The 21,248-nt window shown below is 42.8% G+C and overlaps 1 protein-coding gene across 5 annotated transcripts in view; it reads right to left on the bottom strand.

The window, feature by feature from the left end:
* SWT1 (SWT1 RNA endoribonuclease homolog) overlaps positions 1-21,248 on the bottom strand; it is a 28,676-nt gene that overhangs the window by 4,243 nt on the left and 3,185 nt on the right. For 2 of the 5 annotated variants that reach the window (XM_040073355.2, XM_040073356.2), the window contains exons 4-17: positions 19,956-20,694; positions 18,946-19,017; positions 18,749-18,805; positions 18,018-18,147; positions 17,811-17,912; positions 16,105-16,293; positions 15,673-15,766; positions 13,873-14,009; positions 13,064-13,212; positions 11,678-11,816; positions 10,746-10,891; positions 9,404-9,612; positions 8,392-8,520; positions 50-116 (exon numbers count right to left, since the gene is read on the bottom strand). In XM_040073355.2, coding sequence (XP_039929289.1) covers positions 50-116; positions 8,392-8,520; positions 9,404-9,612; positions 10,746-10,891; positions 11,678-11,816; positions 13,064-13,212; positions 13,873-14,009; positions 15,673-15,766; positions 16,105-16,293; positions 17,811-17,912; positions 18,018-18,147; positions 18,749-18,805; positions 18,946-19,017; positions 19,956-20,694 — 2,359 coding nt within the window. Of the gene's footprint in view, positions 1-49; positions 117-8,391; positions 8,521-9,403; positions 9,613-10,745; positions 10,892-11,677; positions 11,817-13,063; positions 13,213-13,872; positions 14,010-15,672; positions 15,767-16,104; positions 16,294-17,810; positions 17,913-18,017; positions 18,148-18,748; positions 18,806-18,945; positions 19,018-19,955; positions 20,695-21,248 lie in introns of those variants that run through there. The other 3 variants (XM_058421811.1, XM_058421812.1, XM_058421813.1) reach the window with 3 other exon arrangements.

Below are 21,248 nucleotides of genomic sequence, written 5' to 3'. Positions count from 1 at the left end.
AAATAAAAGCTGTAAGTGAAGCTGCCAAACACCAAGGAAAACGTCATACCTCATGTCTTCTGAGGACGCTATAGAGGGTCCAAATATCTTGGAAACTACTGGTTGGGGTCAAAATTCTGAAAAAGAAAAGTTTGGGGATGCTTTAAAGCAAGTAGAAAAGGAGTCTATGAAAAGAGTTAAAAAAAAGAAGTCAGAAATCTTCAAGGGAAAAAAAAATTACTTGAACAAAATGGAAATTATGAACTTTGAAGAATTTTCCCTTCCAGTACTCTAACAGAATTAAAGAGCTTATTATTTCTGCGAGGCCTTTTCTGGAGGCTTTTTCTAATTAAAAATTCCCTCCATGTTTTTGTGAGCCATTTCTGTGTGAGGAGGGAGGAAACCCAGCACTAATTGAAAGCCCTTTGGTGCCCACCAGCGAGGGAACCATGGCAAAGGATTCACAACATCCCCCCCCAGCTTGAACTCATTCTCTCCAGATTCCCATGGGCAGTCCAAATGTTGCAATTCACTTCTAATCACCACCAATTCCCACTCAATACTGCCAGGGGCCAGTGGGATGTGGCAGTTGAAGAGAGGTGGCTTCAATGAAGCACCTTGATGGACACCCTTTTCCACAAAGATCCAATAAAGAAGTTGTTTTTTAACAAAATTAATCATCCTCATCTATTTAGCAGATACAGCTCAGTTCCACCTCAATGTAACTTCATTTGCATTCAGCAGGAAAAGCAGAACCCTCCTAAATGCTGCAAAATGCGCCTTAAAATCAACATTTAAACACAAGTAACACCTTATATATATTAAGAAATGCTGGTAAAATTCGGATTTTAACTACATAGTTAAATCACGATTAAGATAGTGACTGGACTTGGAAAAAGAAAAAATCCTTTGGGGAAAGGTCTATTTATTTTCCCATGGGAAAGTGCCCAAATTCTCCTCTCCCTCCTCTTTGCAAGCTGTAAGCTTCATTTATAAATGAATTCATTAGGAATTGAAAAAGCACAGAAAAGTAACAGAGTAAGTTTAAAAATCCCAGTTAAACGACCCTGTGTTCGAAGCAAGCTTGAAGACGATGACGTAGCACAGGATTTATTGTAACTGGAGTGTCCACTGCTTTTTCTCATCATTTTTCATAGGAATTATCACCAACGATTAGTCATGCATTCTTCTCACCCCCCTCCTAAGAAGCAGTACCCAAAATGTTTGCCTTAAACCTGCCAACTACCAGTCAGGAAGGGAATCAACTGGCTGCTCTGCCTAAAAACACCTCAGAGCCTTCCCTGGGCACCTCAGCGACAATCGGCTTTGGCAGCAGAAAAACCCAGCAGAGAGAAGCTGCCAGCAACCCTCCATGGAAACTCTGGGAATCCTGGCAGCTGGAACTGCACAGCAGCTCCCAGTCCCCTCCCAGCAGCCCCCAGTCCCCTGCCAGCAGCCCCCAGTCCCCTGCCAGCAGCCCCCAGTCCCCTGCCAGCAGCCCCCAGTCCCTTCCCAGCAGCCCCCAGTCCCTTCCCAGCAGCCCCCAGTCCCCTGCCAGCAGCCCCCAGTCCCCTCCCAGCAGCTCCCGTCCCTGCCAGCAGCACCCAGTCCCCTGCCAGCAGCCCCCAGTCCCCTCCCAGCAGCCCCCAGTCCCCTGCCAGCAGCCCCCAGTCCCTTCCCAGCAGCCCCCAGTCCCCTGCCAGCAGCCCCCAGTCCCCTGCCAGCAGCCCCCAGTCCCTTCCCAGCAGCTCCCAGTCCCTTCCCAGCAGCTCCCAGTCCTCGCCAGCAGCTCCCAGTCCCCTCCCAGCAGCCCCCAGTCCCCTCCCAGCAGCCCCCAGTCCCCTCCCAGCAGCTCCCAGTCCCCTCCCAGCAGCTCCCAGTCCCCTCCCAGCAGCCCCAGTCCCCTGCCAGCAGCACCCAGTCCCCTGCCAGCAGCCCCAGTCCCTGCCAGCAGCTCCCAGTCCCTTCCCAGCAGCTCCCAGTCCCCTCCCAGCAGCCCCCAGTCCCCTCCCAGCAGCCCCCAGTCCCCTCCCAGCAGCCCCCAGTCCCCTGCCAGCAGCCCCCAGTACCCTGCCAGCAGCCCCCAGTCCCCTCCCAGCAGCCCCCAGTCCCCTGCCAGCAGCCCCCAGTCCCCTGCCAGCAGCTCCAGCCTATGCAGCCCTGCCTATCACATTCAGCACCTGCAGCAGTGGGAGCAGAGCATCCCGAGCCTGGGAGAGGCTGATTCCTCATGGAATCATTCCCTCCAGTCCAGGCAGAAACTGCTGCCATCAGCCTGGATGCACAAGTGGACACAACGTAAAAGTGAAGGTGCTCACCCCAAGGCCATCACAAAATGCTGGGGCAAAATCTGTCTATCCCAGTCTGTTCTTCCTGTGCCAAGGACAGACGTGGGCAAGAGACAGAGCTGCTGGTGGAAAACCTGGCCACGGGAGCTCTCCAGAGGAAGGATGGAGGGAACACACTCAAGTGTATCCCCACAAGACCTCAAGTGCATGGAGAAACCCACCGTGCCTCCAATTCTTTGGGGTAAAAAACCAAATTGCACAATTAATCATCCAAGTAACCTAATGTTAAATGCTGTACCTCATTTTATGGCCTTTGCTTGGATGATGCCAATGGTTTCTGGGTTTGTACCGTGGAATGAGAAGTCTGACATTCGGCTCCAAGTTTTACAGCAGTTCCAAATAAAATAGATCTGTTGTTTTGAGGGGAGAGCCCTCACTCCACACAGAGCTCTGAGAAACTGCTGAGGGAAAAGCCTGCACTGTAACTTCCCCCACAGATTCCCAACAGGTCAGCATCCATGAAACAGCCTGGTGCTGTCTGCAGCTACATATGGGCTGCAATATCAACTCCAGCCTGGGAATATATTCTGTACAAAACGGACACATTCCTGTCTGCAGAGCAATGATTTCTCAGCACCACTGCTCCTGAGTGCTTTCAATCACTTCATGTTCCTTTTATCGCCTGTAGTCACCACCCTGTGCTACAGAAAATGGACATTTTAAGGGAAGGCGTGCACTGGGAAATCTGGACCTGTCTATATGAGCACTGACTCTGCCTCTATTACTTCATTAAATCAAGTTGCCCTCGTTTCCATGGAAGTTTCTCAGTGAAGTCTGCCTCAAGTACTGAACTATGTTTAGAAAACTTCCACTTAATCAATAACCCAGGAAGCAAAGGGCTTTTACATCAAACTGTCCTAAGCAGCCATGTGAACCTCAGTATTGTGACCACTACAACACTAACCACTGCTGCTGCTCCTCTCTCCACATTGGCTCAAAAGCAGAGGGTGGAAATCCATGGAATCACTTGGCCTTTCCATCAGCACAGGTTTGCAGAACCACACTTCAACAACCCCCATCCTCTACTTCAGCTTCACCCTAAGAACTCCAGTGTGGTCCTACACAGTTTGCCGAAAATATTGAGCATGTGAGGTAAAGAAGAGAACGTCATGGAAAGACCCAAGAAGTGATACCTGCCACCAAATGGAGGTTAAATGCTGCCTTGGGGGCAGGAGGGAGAAAGGAGACAGTCAGACTTGATTTTATCTCAAGTGCTTCCCAAACCACTCTCAATGTTTCTTTATCTCCCGTCCTGTCACTCATCCAATGCCAAACACAAGGTGTAAACAACAATAATGAATAGAAATGGATAGGAAATAGCTCAAAATGTGCCTCCTTACTTGTGCACAGAGGAGATCTGGGAGAAAGCAAAGCCTATTTGGAGAGGACCAGAAATGAACTTATCAAGCAGAAGTGAAAAAGCCCAGCCCACAACCCAAGTGGCAGTGAAAGCAGGCCAGCCTTCCAGCTGCTCCAAGACCACATGAGGGCAAGGACAAGGGAAGTCTGATGGGACTGTGCAATCCCCTGTCACACCTCGGGAAAGCTCTGCCCCCGGGGCCTGTCCCACTCAGCTGTCCCTCTGTCACAGCTCAGGCTGGCACAGAGTATAAACCAGTTAACAGCTCCAGAGTTCCATCCAGAAGGCTGGGATCTGATGGGAGAAAAGGCAGCCTCACCCATTAACAGCTCCTTTTAACCTCATTGCCTGAATACCAAGGAAGCAAAGGAGATGGGAAAAGGAAACCCCAAAGATCCCCGTGGCCCATTACCAAATCCTCACTGTGCTGCAGGAGGGGCTCCAGTGGGGTTACAGCCACCAACACAGGCCAGGGTTTGCTGCCACAGCAGCCAGCTGGGAAATTCACCAAAGCCAAGTGTAGAAGGGAATTTAGGTGACCTCACCCCTGGTAAGGAACAGCTGTGTTAATTACCCAGTGCAGCCTCACCCCTGATGAGTAACAGTTACATCCCACAGGGATGAGTGAGATAAAAGAGGGTGAGCTGATAAGGGGAGCATCATCATGGAAGAGGAAGCTTGAGGAGTGTGAAGGAGAGAATCATGAAGAAGAAGGATCCTGAGGAGAAAGAATCACTGCTGTGAGGTCAGTCTGGGTCTGCAGTCAGAGCCTGTTGTTGGAACCTGCAATCACAGTCTAGCCAGGTAAAAGCCTGCAGTCAGAGTCTGCAAACTGATCCCTGCAGTCAGAGTTTAGCAGGCAATAACCAGCAGTCAGAGGCTGCAAGGGAAACCTACAGCAGGAGCTCGCTGCAGCCAGGGTCAGTGAATGGCTGGAGTCAGGATGGGTGAGCCCTGAAGAGAATAAACCAGGACCCTTTTCATGCTGTGTTTAACAAGAAGTCTGTCTCGGTTCATTTTTACCCTCTAATAAGAGGACTGCTGCAACAGCCAAGCTCGTGCTTTCAGTCACTGCAGAAGTGTCTCAGCTGTCAGCCCTTGCTGCACCCCTGGCTCTACATGCTCAAAGCACCGTGGCTTTTCCAACCCTGTGTTTGAAACCTTTCTGCTTTTCAGGCTGCTCTAAAGGCACCACAGGGTGAGCAGCTGCACAGCACCAGCTCTGCACTGCCCATTTCCAGCTCTACTTGAGCTTTATTTCTTACAGCTGCCATTAAAATGGGCACAACAGAACATTGCAATTTGGGCCTGGCAGCAGGGAAGGCTGCAGGTAAGTTCAGTTTCAGGTTTCACCTAAACACATAAAACCATAAAGATCAAGTAAGTGATGATTGGAATGTCTGATACTTTTTGAACGGGGAGCTAATCTCCCTTTTACTTCCAGAAAGAGGCTGCATGCAGAGCAATATTAAAGGCAGAGCTCTTCATCTACAGACTTCGTTGGGACTTTATGGCAGAAATTATTAACTGCCACAGCAGCCTAAAGGAATGAAGGCAATTCTCTAATGAGACACCCAAGAAAAGAAAGCTCAATTCCTCCACTGACCAGCTGAAAAAATAAAGAGGACACATTTCTCTACATCTGTGGAATTCTGTACTAAAACTAGTAAAACTGCAGCATTGTTCTTATATTATTTAAATTAGGTGATCAGTTCTGATATAGTAACACTCTCCTGGTACTACTGAAATCTTAAGAAATTACATTTTTAATTTACAAATATTTAAGGAGCCCTCAACTAAACCACATTTTTCCAAACCATCGGGAGTGTGAGAGAAATTCCATTTAGATAAAATATTAGAAAAGCAGAATTCAGGCTCCTTATGCAGTCAGTAAGAGACAAATATTTTTACAGATGACAGCACAGTATTATAAATATTTAGGAGGCCTGTAACTAAGTGTATATGCTATAAACTGTGAGTGATTTTAAAGTTGGCATATGAACAAAAAAAAAATCTTTTTTAGCCAACAGATGAAAAGAAAAATCCAACTTGAAATAACTGTATCAATTCACCAAAGAGTGAGTTTTCTTTCTTTTTTATGAACAAGGATTTCTTATCTAAAAGAAACTTGGCAGGAAACATGAAGACAGTGTCCAGTTCCCTAGGGCTGCATATAAAAGCTTGGAATCGCCAGTTCTATTCAGCTGAGAGCAAACATCAGCTAATCTAAACTCCTATTTTAAAATAAGTTAATTTAAGAGACCTTAAATAAGGTGCCCCAGTTAAATGGTTCCAAATAATACCCAACCCAAATACAAATATAAACCACCAGTGAGAACACTCACAAATCCTCAGTCCAAAATTATTTGAAATCATGTAATGGTTTCACAGTCTTAAAGGATGCTTAACTTACAGAGGTTTCATACCCTTTGCTCATTACCAACAGTAATGGTATATATTTAGAATATGCTAACCATGCTGATTATTCTTACTTTCAGAGCTGTAGGCTGTCATTGCTGGCATGCAGAATTGTGCAATACAAACACCACTGTGTTACCAGTGCTGTTAGATGAAGAAGCCCAGATAAAATAAAAAACCTGCACAGTGTGACAAAATTTACCAGAACATGGAAACTTGCCAAAAGCTGTTACTGACATACCTTCAATGAAACTGCTATTTTTTTTTTTCCTTTTCTATTTCTGTATTTGTCATTAACATGTTCTGGCCATCAAGCCTGAATAGCTGGGGTAGTGCCACTGGTGCAGTATTTTTTTTTTTTAAGAGCATCATTACATTTATCTCAAAAAGCATCATCATATTCTTCTAACGTGTTTTTAACAACCTGAAAATCTAAACTTTTAATGCAGATGAACTTTCAATGTAGTTTTTCTAGTAAAGCTTCCAAACTTTAACAAGATATTTTCTCTTTTCTTTGTTCTGGGCAGCAGGGACCAGAAGGTACCACAGAATCAGTTGTATTTTATCACTAAAAGCTGTGTTACCTTCACATTCAAGACACAACTTTCTCACTGTTTTTTCTCCAGTGTCTCCTGTGATGTCATTAGATTAAGTCACTGAGAGGCATTTATTCAAAAATCAAGAAAAATAAATATCCTGCAAGGTCAGTTTTAGAGCAAAATGAAAGTGAAGTGTCTCTATCCATGGCAGGGGATGGAACAAGATGAGCTTTAAGGTCCCTTCCAACCCCAACCATTCTGATTCTATGAAAACTTCTGAATTTTTGCTTTAATATTCTGTAATATTCATAAAACTATGAACAATTAGACATTAACCTGGGTTCTGGGTCTATAAAAAAGCTCCTCAAAACCCCTGAACTCCCTTAAATCCCTCTATTCAAGGCCAATGCAGCAAATGCTTGGTGCAAATTCTCCCCATTTCTTGCTCCACGATGCCACCTACTGCAAACCTGCAGCAATCAGAACAGGCATTTCCAAAGTGTCCAGGAAAATTGGACCATTCCAACAATCAGCCCGTGTATTTCAGGAGTTTTTATTTCTACAGAGCGCTCCCACACAAAGAAAAACAAGTTTTCAATGAAACACCTCTGCAGCACAAAAATAACCATCCTGAATATTCCATAATTCCCATTTAATCTCATCCACCACATCTATAAACTCATACCACAGGATCTGTTGCAAAGGCTTTAGTATCAGAATGAAGAGAGCAAAGTTTAACAGTATCCTGTTTAATTGAAACAACTTCCTTAGAGTGAAAAAACCCACCAGCAATAAACTTAATCCATGAACACTCAGCTGCTCAAGCCCACATTTCTACCCATATTTTTCTGCCTCTAATTTTATAATATTTCAATTATTTCTATTTGAGAGACTATAATTCTTTAAATAGATCTATATTTCACTGCCATGAAAAAAAGGAATAAGCCAAGATGACACAGGAGATTCTTCCTGAAACTTCCAGTTTATAGTGCTGTAAATACAACAGCAGAAGGCCGGGTTAGGTGGGATACTGGGAAAGAATTGTGAGGGTGGGGAGGCCCTGGTACAGGGTGCTCAGAGAAGCTGTGGCTGCCCCTGGATCCCTGGAAATGTCCAAGGCCAGGCTGGATGGGGTTTGGAGCAACCTGGGCTAGTGGGAGGTGCCCGTGCCCATGGCAGGGGTGGCAGTGGATGGGCTTTAAGGTCCCTCCCAACTCAAATCATTCTGTGATTCTATGAAGACAGAGGGGATCTTATCCTGCCTAAAGAGAGAATGCAGCTGATTGTCTTTGTTACGGCTGTCAAGAAGAACACTCAAACTGGGAACTTTATATCCCAAAACTTTATATCCTTCACTCCATTGAAACTTTGCCCCCATCTGAGTGGGCCTCACATTTGAAACACAAATGTTCAATTGTGCTCACAATAATTCAAAGTTCCTGCCATCAGAGCCGATGTATTAATCATAATCATTAATAGCTCCAGTTACATCTCAGCAGAGGCGACTTGCTGGTCAAACACCGGAAAACAAATCCCAGACACAGAAGGCAATTCCCTACAAGAGATCCCCATGTCTGCAACACTTCCATGATCTTTTGCTACCAATGGTTCAAGGCAGCCTTGACAGCAGGATTTTTACTGCAAATTGTGTCACCAAGCACACAGAATGAAGAGTGGTTTGGTGCTGAAATATTTCAGACCTTTGTGACTGTCTGTCACACATTTTGTGCCCAGCTGCAGTGCTCACCTGCCAATGCCCTCATGGATGTCCTTCACTGCTGCCAACAGCTTCTGCAGGCCCAAAAAAGCCTCCTCAAACGAGGCCTTGGCAGCCATGGTCACTGCACTGGGGTCCAGCTTCTGGAATAGCTCAACACTGAAATTCAGAAGAAACAGAAGAGACAGAAAAGCAGTTAATAAGCTCAGAATTCAGAGAAACCCAGTGTCTGTTTTGTGCTTTTATTTTGTCTATTAAAACTAAAAGGTCAAATACAAATCACACTATCTAAAACAGTTGCAAAATAAATGGAAATGCAGAAATGTAGTTATCACTGCTGATTAACTGAGTCCTTACAGACCACCACAAATGAAGTTCTTTTGTGCCTGGCTGGCTCAGAGCCCCTCCTTGGAAAAGACTGCAGACTAACACAACAAAAAGAAAACACAGTACCTATGCAGAATTTTAACAGAAGATAGGGCATTGCATGAGTTTCCAGCAGATTTTTCAAAAATAACCAAAATAAAAGCAATGATAAAACATCCAGATGGAAGAGGAGGTAATTTCATGCAATTCTGAGTTTACACGAGAAAGGAATTTCAGAAAGTGAAGAATTTTGCTTAACGACATGTTTTCTATTTTAAATTAATTTTCAAGATTTAAAATAGGATACAGAATTTTACATAAGCCAGTAGACCTCCACTGGGTTTAGAAAGAAAATAACCACAAGAAAATTAATATCTCAGATGCTATTTTACGGGTAAGTGTAAGATTTTCACGGATGTCTCACACTTGTGAGGTTTTCAACTTCATTTTCTAGGGCAACCCATTTCAGCTGCTACACAGAAAAAGAGCAGCAGACTAACATAACAATTTGCATGCTCCCAACTTTTGTGTGACAGGTTGTGAGATTTTGGAGGGCAGGGAGGATTTGGGTCAATTGATTAATTACAAGGTAAAAAAAGCACAGTTTCTAAAGTGTGCTTGTTTGAAAGTTATCTAAGGTAACATGTTATTTCTGAGCCCCTTTAGCAAGCTGTACCTGTACAAGTTCATGGTGTTCCAAACACCTTCCAGGACCGACCAAATTTCCTGGTGCCTGTTTTCCTGAGCCACATGAAAGCTGGGATATAGCTCTTTTTCCTCAGTGCTTTGCAGATTGGGCACCGTGGCTTCCATTTTTTCACACGCAGCATTTTCTGAAAGAACCATGATGTCTTCTGATAAATCCTGCTCACTGTCTGCCCTCACCTTATAAAACAGTTCAGCAAACAAATAATCAATGTATTTGGCTCCTACTTCAGGAAACCAGATCTACACATTTCTACAGATTTTTTTTAAAGCAATGCTCAAGAAATCAAGGCTGAACTCTCTGAGTCACCTTGGTTAGTCTCTGTATCCAAAGCCTCTCTCAATGGTTTGGGCTGGAAGGGACATTAAAGCCCATCCAGTGCCTCCCCTGCCATGGGCAGGGACACCTTCCACTAGCCCAGGTTGCTCTAAGCCCTGTCCAGCCTGGCCTGGGACACTTCCAGGGATCCAGGGGAAGGCAGCCACAGCTTCTCTGGGCACCCTGGGCCAGAGCCTCACCACCCTGACAGGGAGGAATTTCCTTCCTGACAAGTTTTCAGACAGTTTCAGCCTGGTTCTCATGACAGCAGAAACTCAGGGTCAGGGCTGACTGCATCGCACAGAGGTCCCAGCTCAGGTGAATCCTGACCTTTCTTTCCCCTTCAGCCTTTTCCAAAGACACCAAGAACTCTTTACAGCTGGTCTGACCTATCTTCTTTCCCATAAATCCAAATATTTCATCCATGCTCATGACTCCAATTCTTATGCCACTACATACAGAACTGACACTAACCATACAACAAGATAGTTGGAATTTCCTCCACAGCAACTCAGAGCTGAGCTGGGAGTGAAGACCAACTTCTGAGAACACAAAAGGTGTCAGGACAATCCCCAGTAACCGTCACAAACCATGTGACACAAAGGAGTCCCTTCTTCAGCTATGAAGACAATGGAAGCTGAAATAACACACTTAAGAACAGCAGTATGGGAGCCAGGTAAGAAGGAAAACCAGCAAATTTAATCTCTAAGGGCCATCAGATATAAATGCAACAGAAAACTAAGACAAAATAATGTTTTTCAATCACCCTTCCAATACTAACTCATTTGTATTAGGAAAAAAATGTGTCAGCAGATATTCGCTTCATGAAAGTAAAAGTTAAAGTCAGGGTCTCTTCATTTAGAAAACACCCCAGCAACATTTCTTGAAGAAATCAGTGGAAATGAGGGGAATAATTAAAAAATCTAAGCTAGGTTTGGAACGTGGGACACCATGAGGATGGGGTGAGGTGGACAAACACCAAAGCTGCCCTTACCTCCCCAAGGGTCTCACAGAGTTTTGTCACTTCAGCATAAGCTTGGGGCAGGACACCGTTGTAGTCTGACCTGCAGCTGAACGCATGGAGCAGTTTTTTGGATTCCTGGAGCAGGATATGCACTGTTGAGGAGTCAAATGGTTTATCTGATAATTAGACATTGATGTAAGAGGGAGAAAAAAAACAGTTAGGATTTAACAATCTTGGCAGACAAATTTAATACTCAAATACCTAGATCAACAGAAGCACATGAAAAGCCTGGAAAATGGTTCAGAAGCATCATGTACAACAACCTCAGAGAAACTTGCATGAGACTGCTCACTCCTTAACTAAGTCTTCCAAATTTATCCTGGGATCTTTCATGAGGATCAACTGGCATATCTAAAATAATTCTGGAGAACAGAAATATCCCAAAGAGGTAGAACCAAGAAATCACAGGATATCCTGAGTGGGAAGAGACCCACCAGGATCACGGGGTCCAACCCATGGCCCTGCACAGACACCCCAACAATCCCACCCAGTGCATCCTTGGAGTGTTGTCCAAACACTCCTGGAGCTCTGGCAGCCCTGGGGCCATGCCCATTCCAGCACCCTCTGGGGGAGTTCACCAAGTCTGTCAAAATGAAATGCTCAAAGACATCTTTAAACAAATAGAAGGTTTGTGGGTTTTTTTTGATTGGCTTATTTTTAAAACAAACCTCCCTGCCTTCACATACCACATTAAATATCCTTTGCTCCTCCATAATTTTTGGTGAATGCAGATCATTTGGTCACATGCAACATGGGGGCAAAGGAGGGAAAAGGATTATTTGCTTTTTAAAAAGAATTCCGAGCCTTTGGTGACCATTAATACATACAGTCAGTTCTATAATTCAAACCAGAACAGGGAGGCTTTCTACAAGTTTACAGTTAACGTTCTCAGGGACTGTTACCTGCATAAAGGTGTTTAGAAAGACATTCAATGGTTGAAAGTAAACTCCTTGGCACCACATAACCAAAAACAGCCATCCAGTGTTTTTTATAACATTTCAGCAGGTTTGCTAAGGTCCATGGTGGCTTCAGATACAGGATCTGGAAGAGAGTACGTTATACATTCAAAGGCTGGTTTCCATTTAGACATATTCCCATACATTCCACAACTGCTCTGTTCTTCAAGAATGTGATCATTTTGTGACAGCTAACAGAGAATTTCAGCGATTCCTCAGAAGTAAGACCATGTCCAGATTTAAACAAGTTTATCTATTAAAAAAGATTTGATTCAGCAGCACCATGGGTTAAACAGTGATGCTGAGTCAGAAACAAATGCACAAATAGTCAGTCTCATGATTTGTGGTTACCCTTTCCTCAAAAACTCTTAGTACTTTTGATTTATCTCAAAACTGATCTAATGAGTTACTTGTGCACAAAAGCCAACAGTAACAAGAACAAAAAGAACAACAGTTAATATGCCTTTGATTTTCCAGTACTGTTACAAAGTAAAAATAAACATTGTGACTATTTATACATGAAGTAAAATACACGTATTGCAAAAAACCTCAGAATTCACTACTATCAAGTGAAACCCGTGTTTGAAGAACACTGATTAAAAGAAATTAACAAAGTGAATAGAGAAGAGATTAAAAGTTTAGCAGTTAATCAAAGCATCTTGGGAAACAACAGTCACTCCATGATTCTGGAGGATTTTTAAAGCCACAGAGGCTTATCTGCAATAAATTTCAACTTTTAACAACCCCCATCAGCTATAAAATGGAATCTAAATTAAAGCACAGACGATTTGAAAATGCCTTGTACATGGGTATTTATCTTCTGCAAACAATACTTTTGCAAGTGTGTTTAGAGGTTCTCCTTAGTACCCTTGTCATTCTGTCTCTGCACTGGAATCAATTTAGCCGTGAACAGTTTTATCCACATCTGTTCTGGTGGGGAAGAAATGCCTGCAACAAATATTATACAGAACATGACAGAATGATTTCTTGCAGGCTGTTTTTACAGTGCAGGGATTTACTTGACTGGAAAAGCTGAAATTGAATTTTAATGCCACTAATAAAAAGAATTCTGAAACTTCACATTGAGAAACCAGCACCCCTGTTAGTGTGTCATTATAATTCTAATAAAATACTGCACATGTTGCACATTAGTGGTCAAACAGGATAATCTAGCTATAAAATGAAATATTAGAAGTGAACACTGAGCTGTTCCCTGTCAGTGATATCGGGGACCTGGATGACTTGGCACAGGTATTAATAGCAATGAAATACCAAGGACATTCAAAGCTCTCAATAATCAAAAATATCAAGCAAGATGATGTAAGAAACCACCTCCATCCACAGGTTTCCAAATGCAAGTTTCATTTCAGTCTCCAGAATACAAGACAAAGCTTCTCCTAAGTTCCTTTCAAGGTCTGGAATCACATTTGGGAATTGTGCAGTAAAACCAGCACTGCCTCTTGTCTTCCCAAGTTCTGCATCTGTAAAACCAATGACAAAAAAGGTATTTATTGAAACTAGGTTTACATCTCATTCATGTTGATAGTACATGAAGAATTTGTCCCCATAAATAAAGACAGACTGCACTTTAGTTTATAAAGCAGATGTGCTATACCTCATTAAGTTTCAAGTATTTCCAGTTATACCCACTTGTACTGTGTGTATTTTTAATTAAGAGCTACTAACCACGAAGGTTAATTTCCCCACAGTATTATTCATTAGTGATCCTACTCCACATATCTTTTTTCCTTAAATAACCTAGATCATATACAGCCAGCAGGGTTATCAGCAAGCAAAAGAGGATCACTTCTGAGCTCTGTAAGCTGTACCTGGATCTTTGGAAAAATGAAAAAACCTCCTTCAGTCCCAAAAAGTTCAGGATACCTTTTATATTACTCTAAACACTGGGAATTATTGCAGTGTTTTATTCTATAAAATAAAAATACATCATATTTGAATTTCCTAGAGCTCTGAGACAGATGGTTTAATTAATGTCTCAAACTTTCAGAAAACCTTTCCTAAACAAAAAAACATTCTTAAAGATTCAAAGCATATGAAAACTGAAGATATAGTGGCAACTGTTCTTCCTCTACACTGCTGATTTTTACACACTCACAAGCCAGCATATTCCGCAGACTCACCCTGCTTTGGCTGCTGCAGCTCCTCAGAGCTCTGGGGCCTGTTTGCATTCACATTCTGCAGAGCAGTGACCAGATCAGCTTTGCAGAATGCCTTGACCTCACTCACAATGGCTTTATTACACAAATTTTTATCATCCCTAGAAAAGAATTAATTGTTGTCAAAAAAGGAATAAAAGCAGCACACTGAAAAAACTGTATTTGGAAAACTTATTTTGTGAACTTCATTATACAGATGAAATTCCCTTTCTCAAGCAATTAGAAGCAGTTCAAACAATTAAACCAGAAAATTACGTAAAAATGAGAAACATAAAAAGTGTTTCAGGGTCTAGGTTTAAGAAAACAATAGCTATAATTACTAAAGCAGTGATGCTTAGTTGCTATGATCTCAGAAAGCAAAGCAGGCAATAATTCTAAGACGGTACTATCTTATTTGATGGCTACAGTTAATTCTCCTTGTTGAGACTCTTTTTAACTATTCTGCTGGCCAAATCACTGTCCCAGGTGCCACTCTGAGGTTCTGCTCCAGCAGAACTACTTTAAAAATACAGGACAAAGTTGCATCCCAGTACTTTCTCAAAAATTTCCATTGTTTATATTGGTAGAGGATAAAGGGATTTCTGGATGAAAACTGATGCCTTAAGTTTTAGCTTTCACATTTTCAGATTCTGTGCTGCCTAGGGGTGTAGTTCTGAGCCTCACATTAAGTGTTAGTCAGCTCCCTTCACAGAGTAGGAAGACAAAACAAATCCTTTTCCTGATGAAGACCAAGGACAGCTTTCAGTCCAAAAGCACAAACAATGGAGGAGTGAAGGGAGGAACAAGAAGGATGGGACCTCACACCCTGAAGCTGTAATTGGACAATAAAACCCCAATATGCAAATGGACCAAAACTTATAAAAGTGTGAGACCTTGTGACCCATCATCCATTTTGTGACCATTTTAAGTCCACCAGGGTGTAGCCCTGGTCAGGCTCTTGTCCTGCCCCAGGTGTATCCTAGAGGTCTTTCAATAAATATCTACTTTAGCTCTAACTCTGCCCAGTCTCTGTTCCAGGTCAGCCTTCCCAAGGCATCAAAAGCAGTTCTGAAGTCACCTCCTGTTTTGTGATCAGTGAAACTTAAAACTACCATCACTATCCTATGAATACTGTGACTGAAACAGCATTTTCAGCAACCACCTGTGTCAACCTGAAGAATCCAAACTGTGCCCAGAGTTTTAACCCCACTCACTGAACTGTGCAGGAACTGATTCTAGCCAAGACCAGAGTAAGAAGAGCCAAGGAGTTATTAGTCCTTCAAGCTGGCTTCACCTGCTTGTATGAAATTCATAATCAGTACCCAGAGGTCAGCTGTTATCCTCACAAACAGGAACAGCAGCAAAACAGGAACAGCAGCAGAACCATCCCCAGCTTCCCTCTTTCTAAGGTTAACCCCTTGTTTGCTTCTGCTCACCTGGCTGGGAACAGGAAAAAAGTCTCTAACTGGATCTCAATCCTTAATTCACATATTTTTTTCTACTTTGTAACTTCTGTAAAATTTTTTATGAGAAACCAGAATAAAATCTGATAAAACTATGCTTTAGCAAGTTTTAAATTTGAATATTGAGTAAGCTGAATTCTATTTCAGGCCTCAAGCTCATAAAGGTGATTCCATCTCCAACTGTAGCGGTTTATTAAACCCTTCTGCTCTAGCTCCTAAGACGGTGATTGCCCTTCCAAAAGCTTACTTCAAAACCTGCTCTTTCTTTAAGCCTGATTTATAAGCAGTGTGGCAGGAGAGCTAAAGGCAGCCAGGAACTCACGTGCAGAGGACGACAAGAGCTTGTGGGAAGAGCTTCTGGTACTGCAGGCAGCACTGCAGGACGCGGTCGTCGTTGTTCTCGTCGCTCAGCCCATCTGCAAAGGCAGCGCAGACACAGCTCAGGGGTGTGGGCACAGGTCAGCCTTGCGAACACCTCAGTGCACTCATGGTGCTCTCTGGACATTTAACACTCCCCACACAAGGATGCAAGCGTAAGGTGAAAGTGAGAAACAACTGGGGAAACAGTAGATAGTGAAGACATTTGCATGTCACAGCCTTGGATACACTCTGAAGGCTGCTGTAAGAAATTAGCTCATTTTAATTAGCCAACAGCAGAGTGAAGAAATCTCCATTAAACTCAGAATTCTAAGGTTGCCACTAGGCGAAGTGCAAGGATGAAGCACCCAGCACAAATGGATCACACATGTATTACACATTTTTTCAGAAGCCAGCTGCATGGATTGCCCCCACAGTTTGGAATCCTGGTTCTTGAGACACTTGTAGATGAACTGCACTGCAGGGATAGCTTTGTCCCGAACATGCTGCAACATTCTCCCCTTCTTCAAGTTGTCCAGCTCTTGTAGGACGACCCAGGGAATTATTAATGTAAGTCTATCAACTCCTGGAAGGAAAATACCACCACCAATAAACAAAGGTATTTGCAGAAGCAACACAAACTACCACAGAAAACTTTCAATTCAAGCATCATATTTATGCAAGTTCACACCTTTTTTTCTTTTTACCAATAGTTTTCATATTCCTTGCTCAAGAGAATCTAGCATTCAAAAAACAGCTGAAAAAGGCTGACTTCCCTCTTTTTACTCTAACCTCAATCTGGCACTACACTGATTACACAGAAAAGTGACAATACTAGGCAAACAGAAGGGAAACACAATTTTGATCAGCAGAACACTTTGACATTATAACACATATTTGCAGCAATTATCTTGGCACACACCCGCTGTAAGATGTTGCAGCAAGGTGAACCAGGAGCTGGAATACCAGGTTGCATACACCCGAGTGACCACAGTAGTCACTGGGCCAAAGCAAGCCGCAAAAAAAAGCAGCAAAGGCTTGTGTTCACTGCCAACCAGCACTCCTAAACCAGGAACAGGAAGTGTGGCTATTGGACCATGGTTTTATCTGTAGCTAAGCATGGGCTGAACTTTTAAGCTTTTAAATGAAATACAGAGTAAATCAGAAGGTTAATGACTGTTCTGTTGGTCCACCCATGACAAATACTTCAACCATTTTCTTTCTCATTCACATTATGAGAAATGAATTTTGAAAAAAATGTATTAATAACCATCTACTTTGTAAGAAATAGGCTGGGAATCAGCAACCTTCTCAACATAGTGGGTCTGGCGCAGGACCAGAAACTGGGAGCTGCAGAATTCTAGAAAGGCATCTCAGTGTACCAAAGACAACAGCATTCCTAACCTGGGATAAGAAATACAGCCTGACATGCTCCTGAAAATCACTCAGGCCCTAAGGAAAGGTATTTTCCAGGTGGCTGGAATAACTATACTCATTAGCTGAAAGCATCAAAGCACCCTAAGCATTCTAAGAGATTCCAGATATGCCAAGAACTGACATGCATGACCCTAATCGTGCAAACATTAAATAACCAACAGCTTCCCAGCATATTAGAGGCAGATATTAAAGCCAGGGTTTGCATTCTGAATTCCTAAGAAATCGCTCAGTTCTGCCACCTTTACCAAGACACAAAGCACTGCTCAACACTTTTTAGACTGTTCTGTATTTCTAGAAAAAGAAATGGAGACTTGAAAACAGAATTATCACTAGTAAGGGGTTAAAAGCTTAAATTATGTTCTTAGAAAGGGTTAAGACTTATTTACTGCTAAGAATTCAAGCATATTCCTGGGAAAATCTGCCAGGATTCTCTGCAGGTACATGGGCTATGAGCACAGTAGGTTCTGCTTGCACAGCTGTGGTTTCCCTAGGATGCAGCTTGTTCAGGTTCACAGAACCAAGCTCTCAAGTGTGTGCCTTCTGCCCCTGCATGAAACCTGCTGCCTTTTTAAGGAGCCCTGTGCCTAGTTTCCTTCAGGTAGCCTGAAGCTCTTACAGCATCTGTTTTTCCTACAATGTCTTACTCATCAGAACATATTTGCATACCAGGTATATCCTCAGATTTCAGGGATCTCACAAACTCAAGGTGACTAATCATTATATTTGTGTCAATCACCACTAGGATGTTCAGACCAGAACTAAAAGCCCCTAGGGGAAGAGAAAAAAAGAGAAAACAGCAGAAATAATCAGTTGTGTGCTCCCTACTCAGACCATCAATACTGTAATTACTTGTTGCCACCAATCATGCCATACCAGCAGAAATATTTAAATCCTGTTCTGGAAGATCTATCTCCATGCTTGTAAGTTCTCCACAGGTCTGTACTACAGACAGGGCCATCCTCTTCTCCACACGAGCAACGTGCAAGTCTTCGACTATCTGCATCTACGGGGAGAAAATGTGCATGTGTGCAATCCACTGAAAGGAATCACTTCATAATTATTCCTCCAAAAGATACTTTTGCATTAAAACTGTTAAAATTGCCTCAAAATGATGTCTGAAAAATTTTAAGTCAGTACAGGAAAAGTGAATCCATGAGAACTTCTGTATATGCTCCACTAGAGACATCCAAAATATGGCCTAGAAAGATTTATGACCTTGCTACATGGTATTCAAGAACTATGCTAGATTTTTTTGCTACACAAACTGCAATTTTCCTAACAGGCACTTCTTAAAAGAGATGTCTCTCTTCCAACTAAAATGTTAAGAGGATGAAAAACGAGATAGCTGGAGCACGTTAGCAACTATGAAGGCCCTTTTGTTGCACTTGGTAACAGAAGAGATACTCTTTATCTCAGAAAGTTCCTGATTAGCAGCACTGCAGCAAGTTTGCTTAGTTTTCCAAATAAATGCTCCACATTTGAGCATAGATCATGAATCAACAATGCCAAATACTAGGAAAGGCAGTGGAATTGTCCAGTTACACAGCCTCGGTACCCTTGGTCTTTAAGACAACTCAGAAGTGTTAAATGAAAGCATTACCAACCTCTTGGTCTGTTTCTGCGTTCTGACTGTCTTGAAGCGGTGGAGAGTCTTCAGAGCTCTGTAGGGAGAATTAAAAACACCACAAACACACCCTACCAACATCACAAAAGATCAAGGAATACTGAGGTACAAGGGAGTATTCCCACATCAGGAATTCTGGAATCCAGCCTTACGGTGTTTAACACGTCACTCACTCACCTTTGAGACAGGCACAGGCTTTCTGACCTCACCTCCCTGGTAGGAGTCAGATGTGCACGGGACCTCAACATTCTAGAACAAGCAGGAACAGAAGAACAACACACATCTTATAGGGCTTTTTATAGAACACTGGGTATTCCCAAGTGAACAGGGAACATAAACTACAGTTATTAGCATCTACAGTATCATTTTAACAGGGCTTAGATGAATGGCTTTCTTTTAATAAATAACAGTGGATTACACAGCAAATTCCAGCTGACCATTAACCCCCCACCTTTTCTTACACAGAAGATGCTTGACCAGGCTGCCCAGAGAGGTTGTGAGGTGAGCAAGGGGGCCGGACTGGATGTGCCAGAGGCACCTTCCAACCTCAATGACTCCCCAGCTTTGCACGTAATAACTCTTAGCACACACACAAAACGCTCACACTGCCGTAACACAAGCTGGAATCTCCAAAGATTCTGGGCATTTACACCAGACCAACAGCAAAAAGCCCCCATGTCAAGATCCAGCTTGTGTTTCGCTCTGCACCTCATCCTGAGCTTAGAAACAAACAGATAAAAGGGAAGTTCTGCAGCACACATACCAGTTTAGTCCCATATCCACCCCAAGTTCTCCTGGTATTACTCCATGAGCAATGCACTGTCTGGCAGCAAGTTTCCATTGGTTCAGTTTATCCATTCAAAAAATGAAATAACCATATCAGCTCAAAACAAAAAATCAGTTGATTTATACCTAAACTGAAGTATTCCACAGCCCCAGCAGCAAGGCCATGGAAGCATCTGCGCAGACACAGTCCCAACATACAAGACCTTTACTCTTCTGATCTGTTTAACATTTAGCTGAGGAACATGGAAGCAAGGTTTACATTGGGATCAGAAAAATCCACCTAGTTAGCTATGAAAGCTGGCTGGATTCTGTAGGAAGACAGTCTGCTCATATAAACCTGTCTGCCAGTAAGAAACCATCCTGAAACATCTAAGTAACACAAAGAACGTGGTTCTTATTACCTGCTTAAAACACAGTGCTGTGGCTTCCAAGTGGCCTTCTTTAGTTCCTGAGCGCTCAGGAGCTTTAGGAGAACCAGCGCTGTGTTTTTTGCGCTTCCGAGAGTCCCGTCGTGGTGGAGTTTCAGATGAGGAGTGTGATGATCTGTGTTTACTCGTGTGCCTCTTTTTCACAGCAAAGTCCTTATATTCTTCTTCCTCCTCTTCTTCCCAGAAGCTAGATAATGCACTTGGCTCCTTATTGGCAGCCCTATCACCATGCCCAGTCCCTGCAGAGCTGTCAGGTGACTTTTTGGGAATTCTGACATTCTCACTCTGCTTTTTTGAGCCCTCTGCTTTTTTATGTGGTACCTCATACACAGAGGACTTAAACTTTTCTATCATCGCCTGTTCTGCTTTTAGCTTGAGTTTACAGAGTTCAGCTTTTTCTCTCTTTTTCTTCAATGCCTTGTCCCTCTGAAGTTCAAAGCTGTGCCAGAGCCTTTTTCCTTCTATTCCATCAGAGCGACTTCTTTCCTTGCTGGCAGTAACCACATCAGGAGTGCGGGTGGTTTTGCCATGTTTGATTTCTTTGGCTTTAAACTGGATCACTATTTTCTTCTGCTTTTCAGGTTGAACTGAAGAACCATCTGGGGTTTTGCTTCTCCTTGGAGATTTTTCCCGGGATCTTCCATCTGCATCATGAAAAGCACGAGAACTTCGGTGTCGCTTCTTCTCTTGCCCATCTTTCTCTGGTTTGGATCTACAGAAACATTATGAAGAAAGTAATGTAATTTAACTCAGTTAATGGAAAAGAGCAACAAAAAGGCACCTGCATTTGTTTGAGACAGAGCTAAGCATTTATGAGCACCATATTCTTAAATACGAACTTGAAGCAACAGTTGTCCTTCAAAACAGTTTGATATGGCATTTTTTGGATTTACCTTTCTCCACTGTGCAGGGATTTTAGCTTTGAGAAAACGGAGAAAAAGCTTTTTCTGCATTCATTTTTGATTTGAGAGGCACACTACACAGTTGAGTTTCTTCTTATCACACAGATAAGTTTTAACAGCTGATCAGTAAAGAAGGTGTGTCGCCTAAAAGGTCAGTTTGGTCATACAGTGCCAAAACACACACAGCTTTCAAACTGTTTATCCTGCACTGACCGGGGAACTTGGAAAAGGAACAATGGAGGGGAATATGCCAACATTCTACAGACATAGTGAATTATACGAAAAATTATTAGGAAACTTTCTTATAAGAGCAGAGAAAACACTCAGTAATTATATTTACTGTACACTAGGTTTAAAATATCCA

Source organism: Hirundo rustica, chromosome 9, assembly GCF_015227805.2.
Source record: "Hirundo rustica isolate bHirRus1 chromosome 9, bHirRus1.pri.v3, whole genome shotgun sequence".
In the NCBI taxonomy this organism is placed as follows: Eukaryota; Metazoa; Chordata; class Aves; order Passeriformes; family Hirundinidae; genus Hirundo; species Hirundo rustica.
Note: the sequence above shows the minus strand (reverse complement) of the source record. Positions and strands in the feature narration are given on the sequence as shown.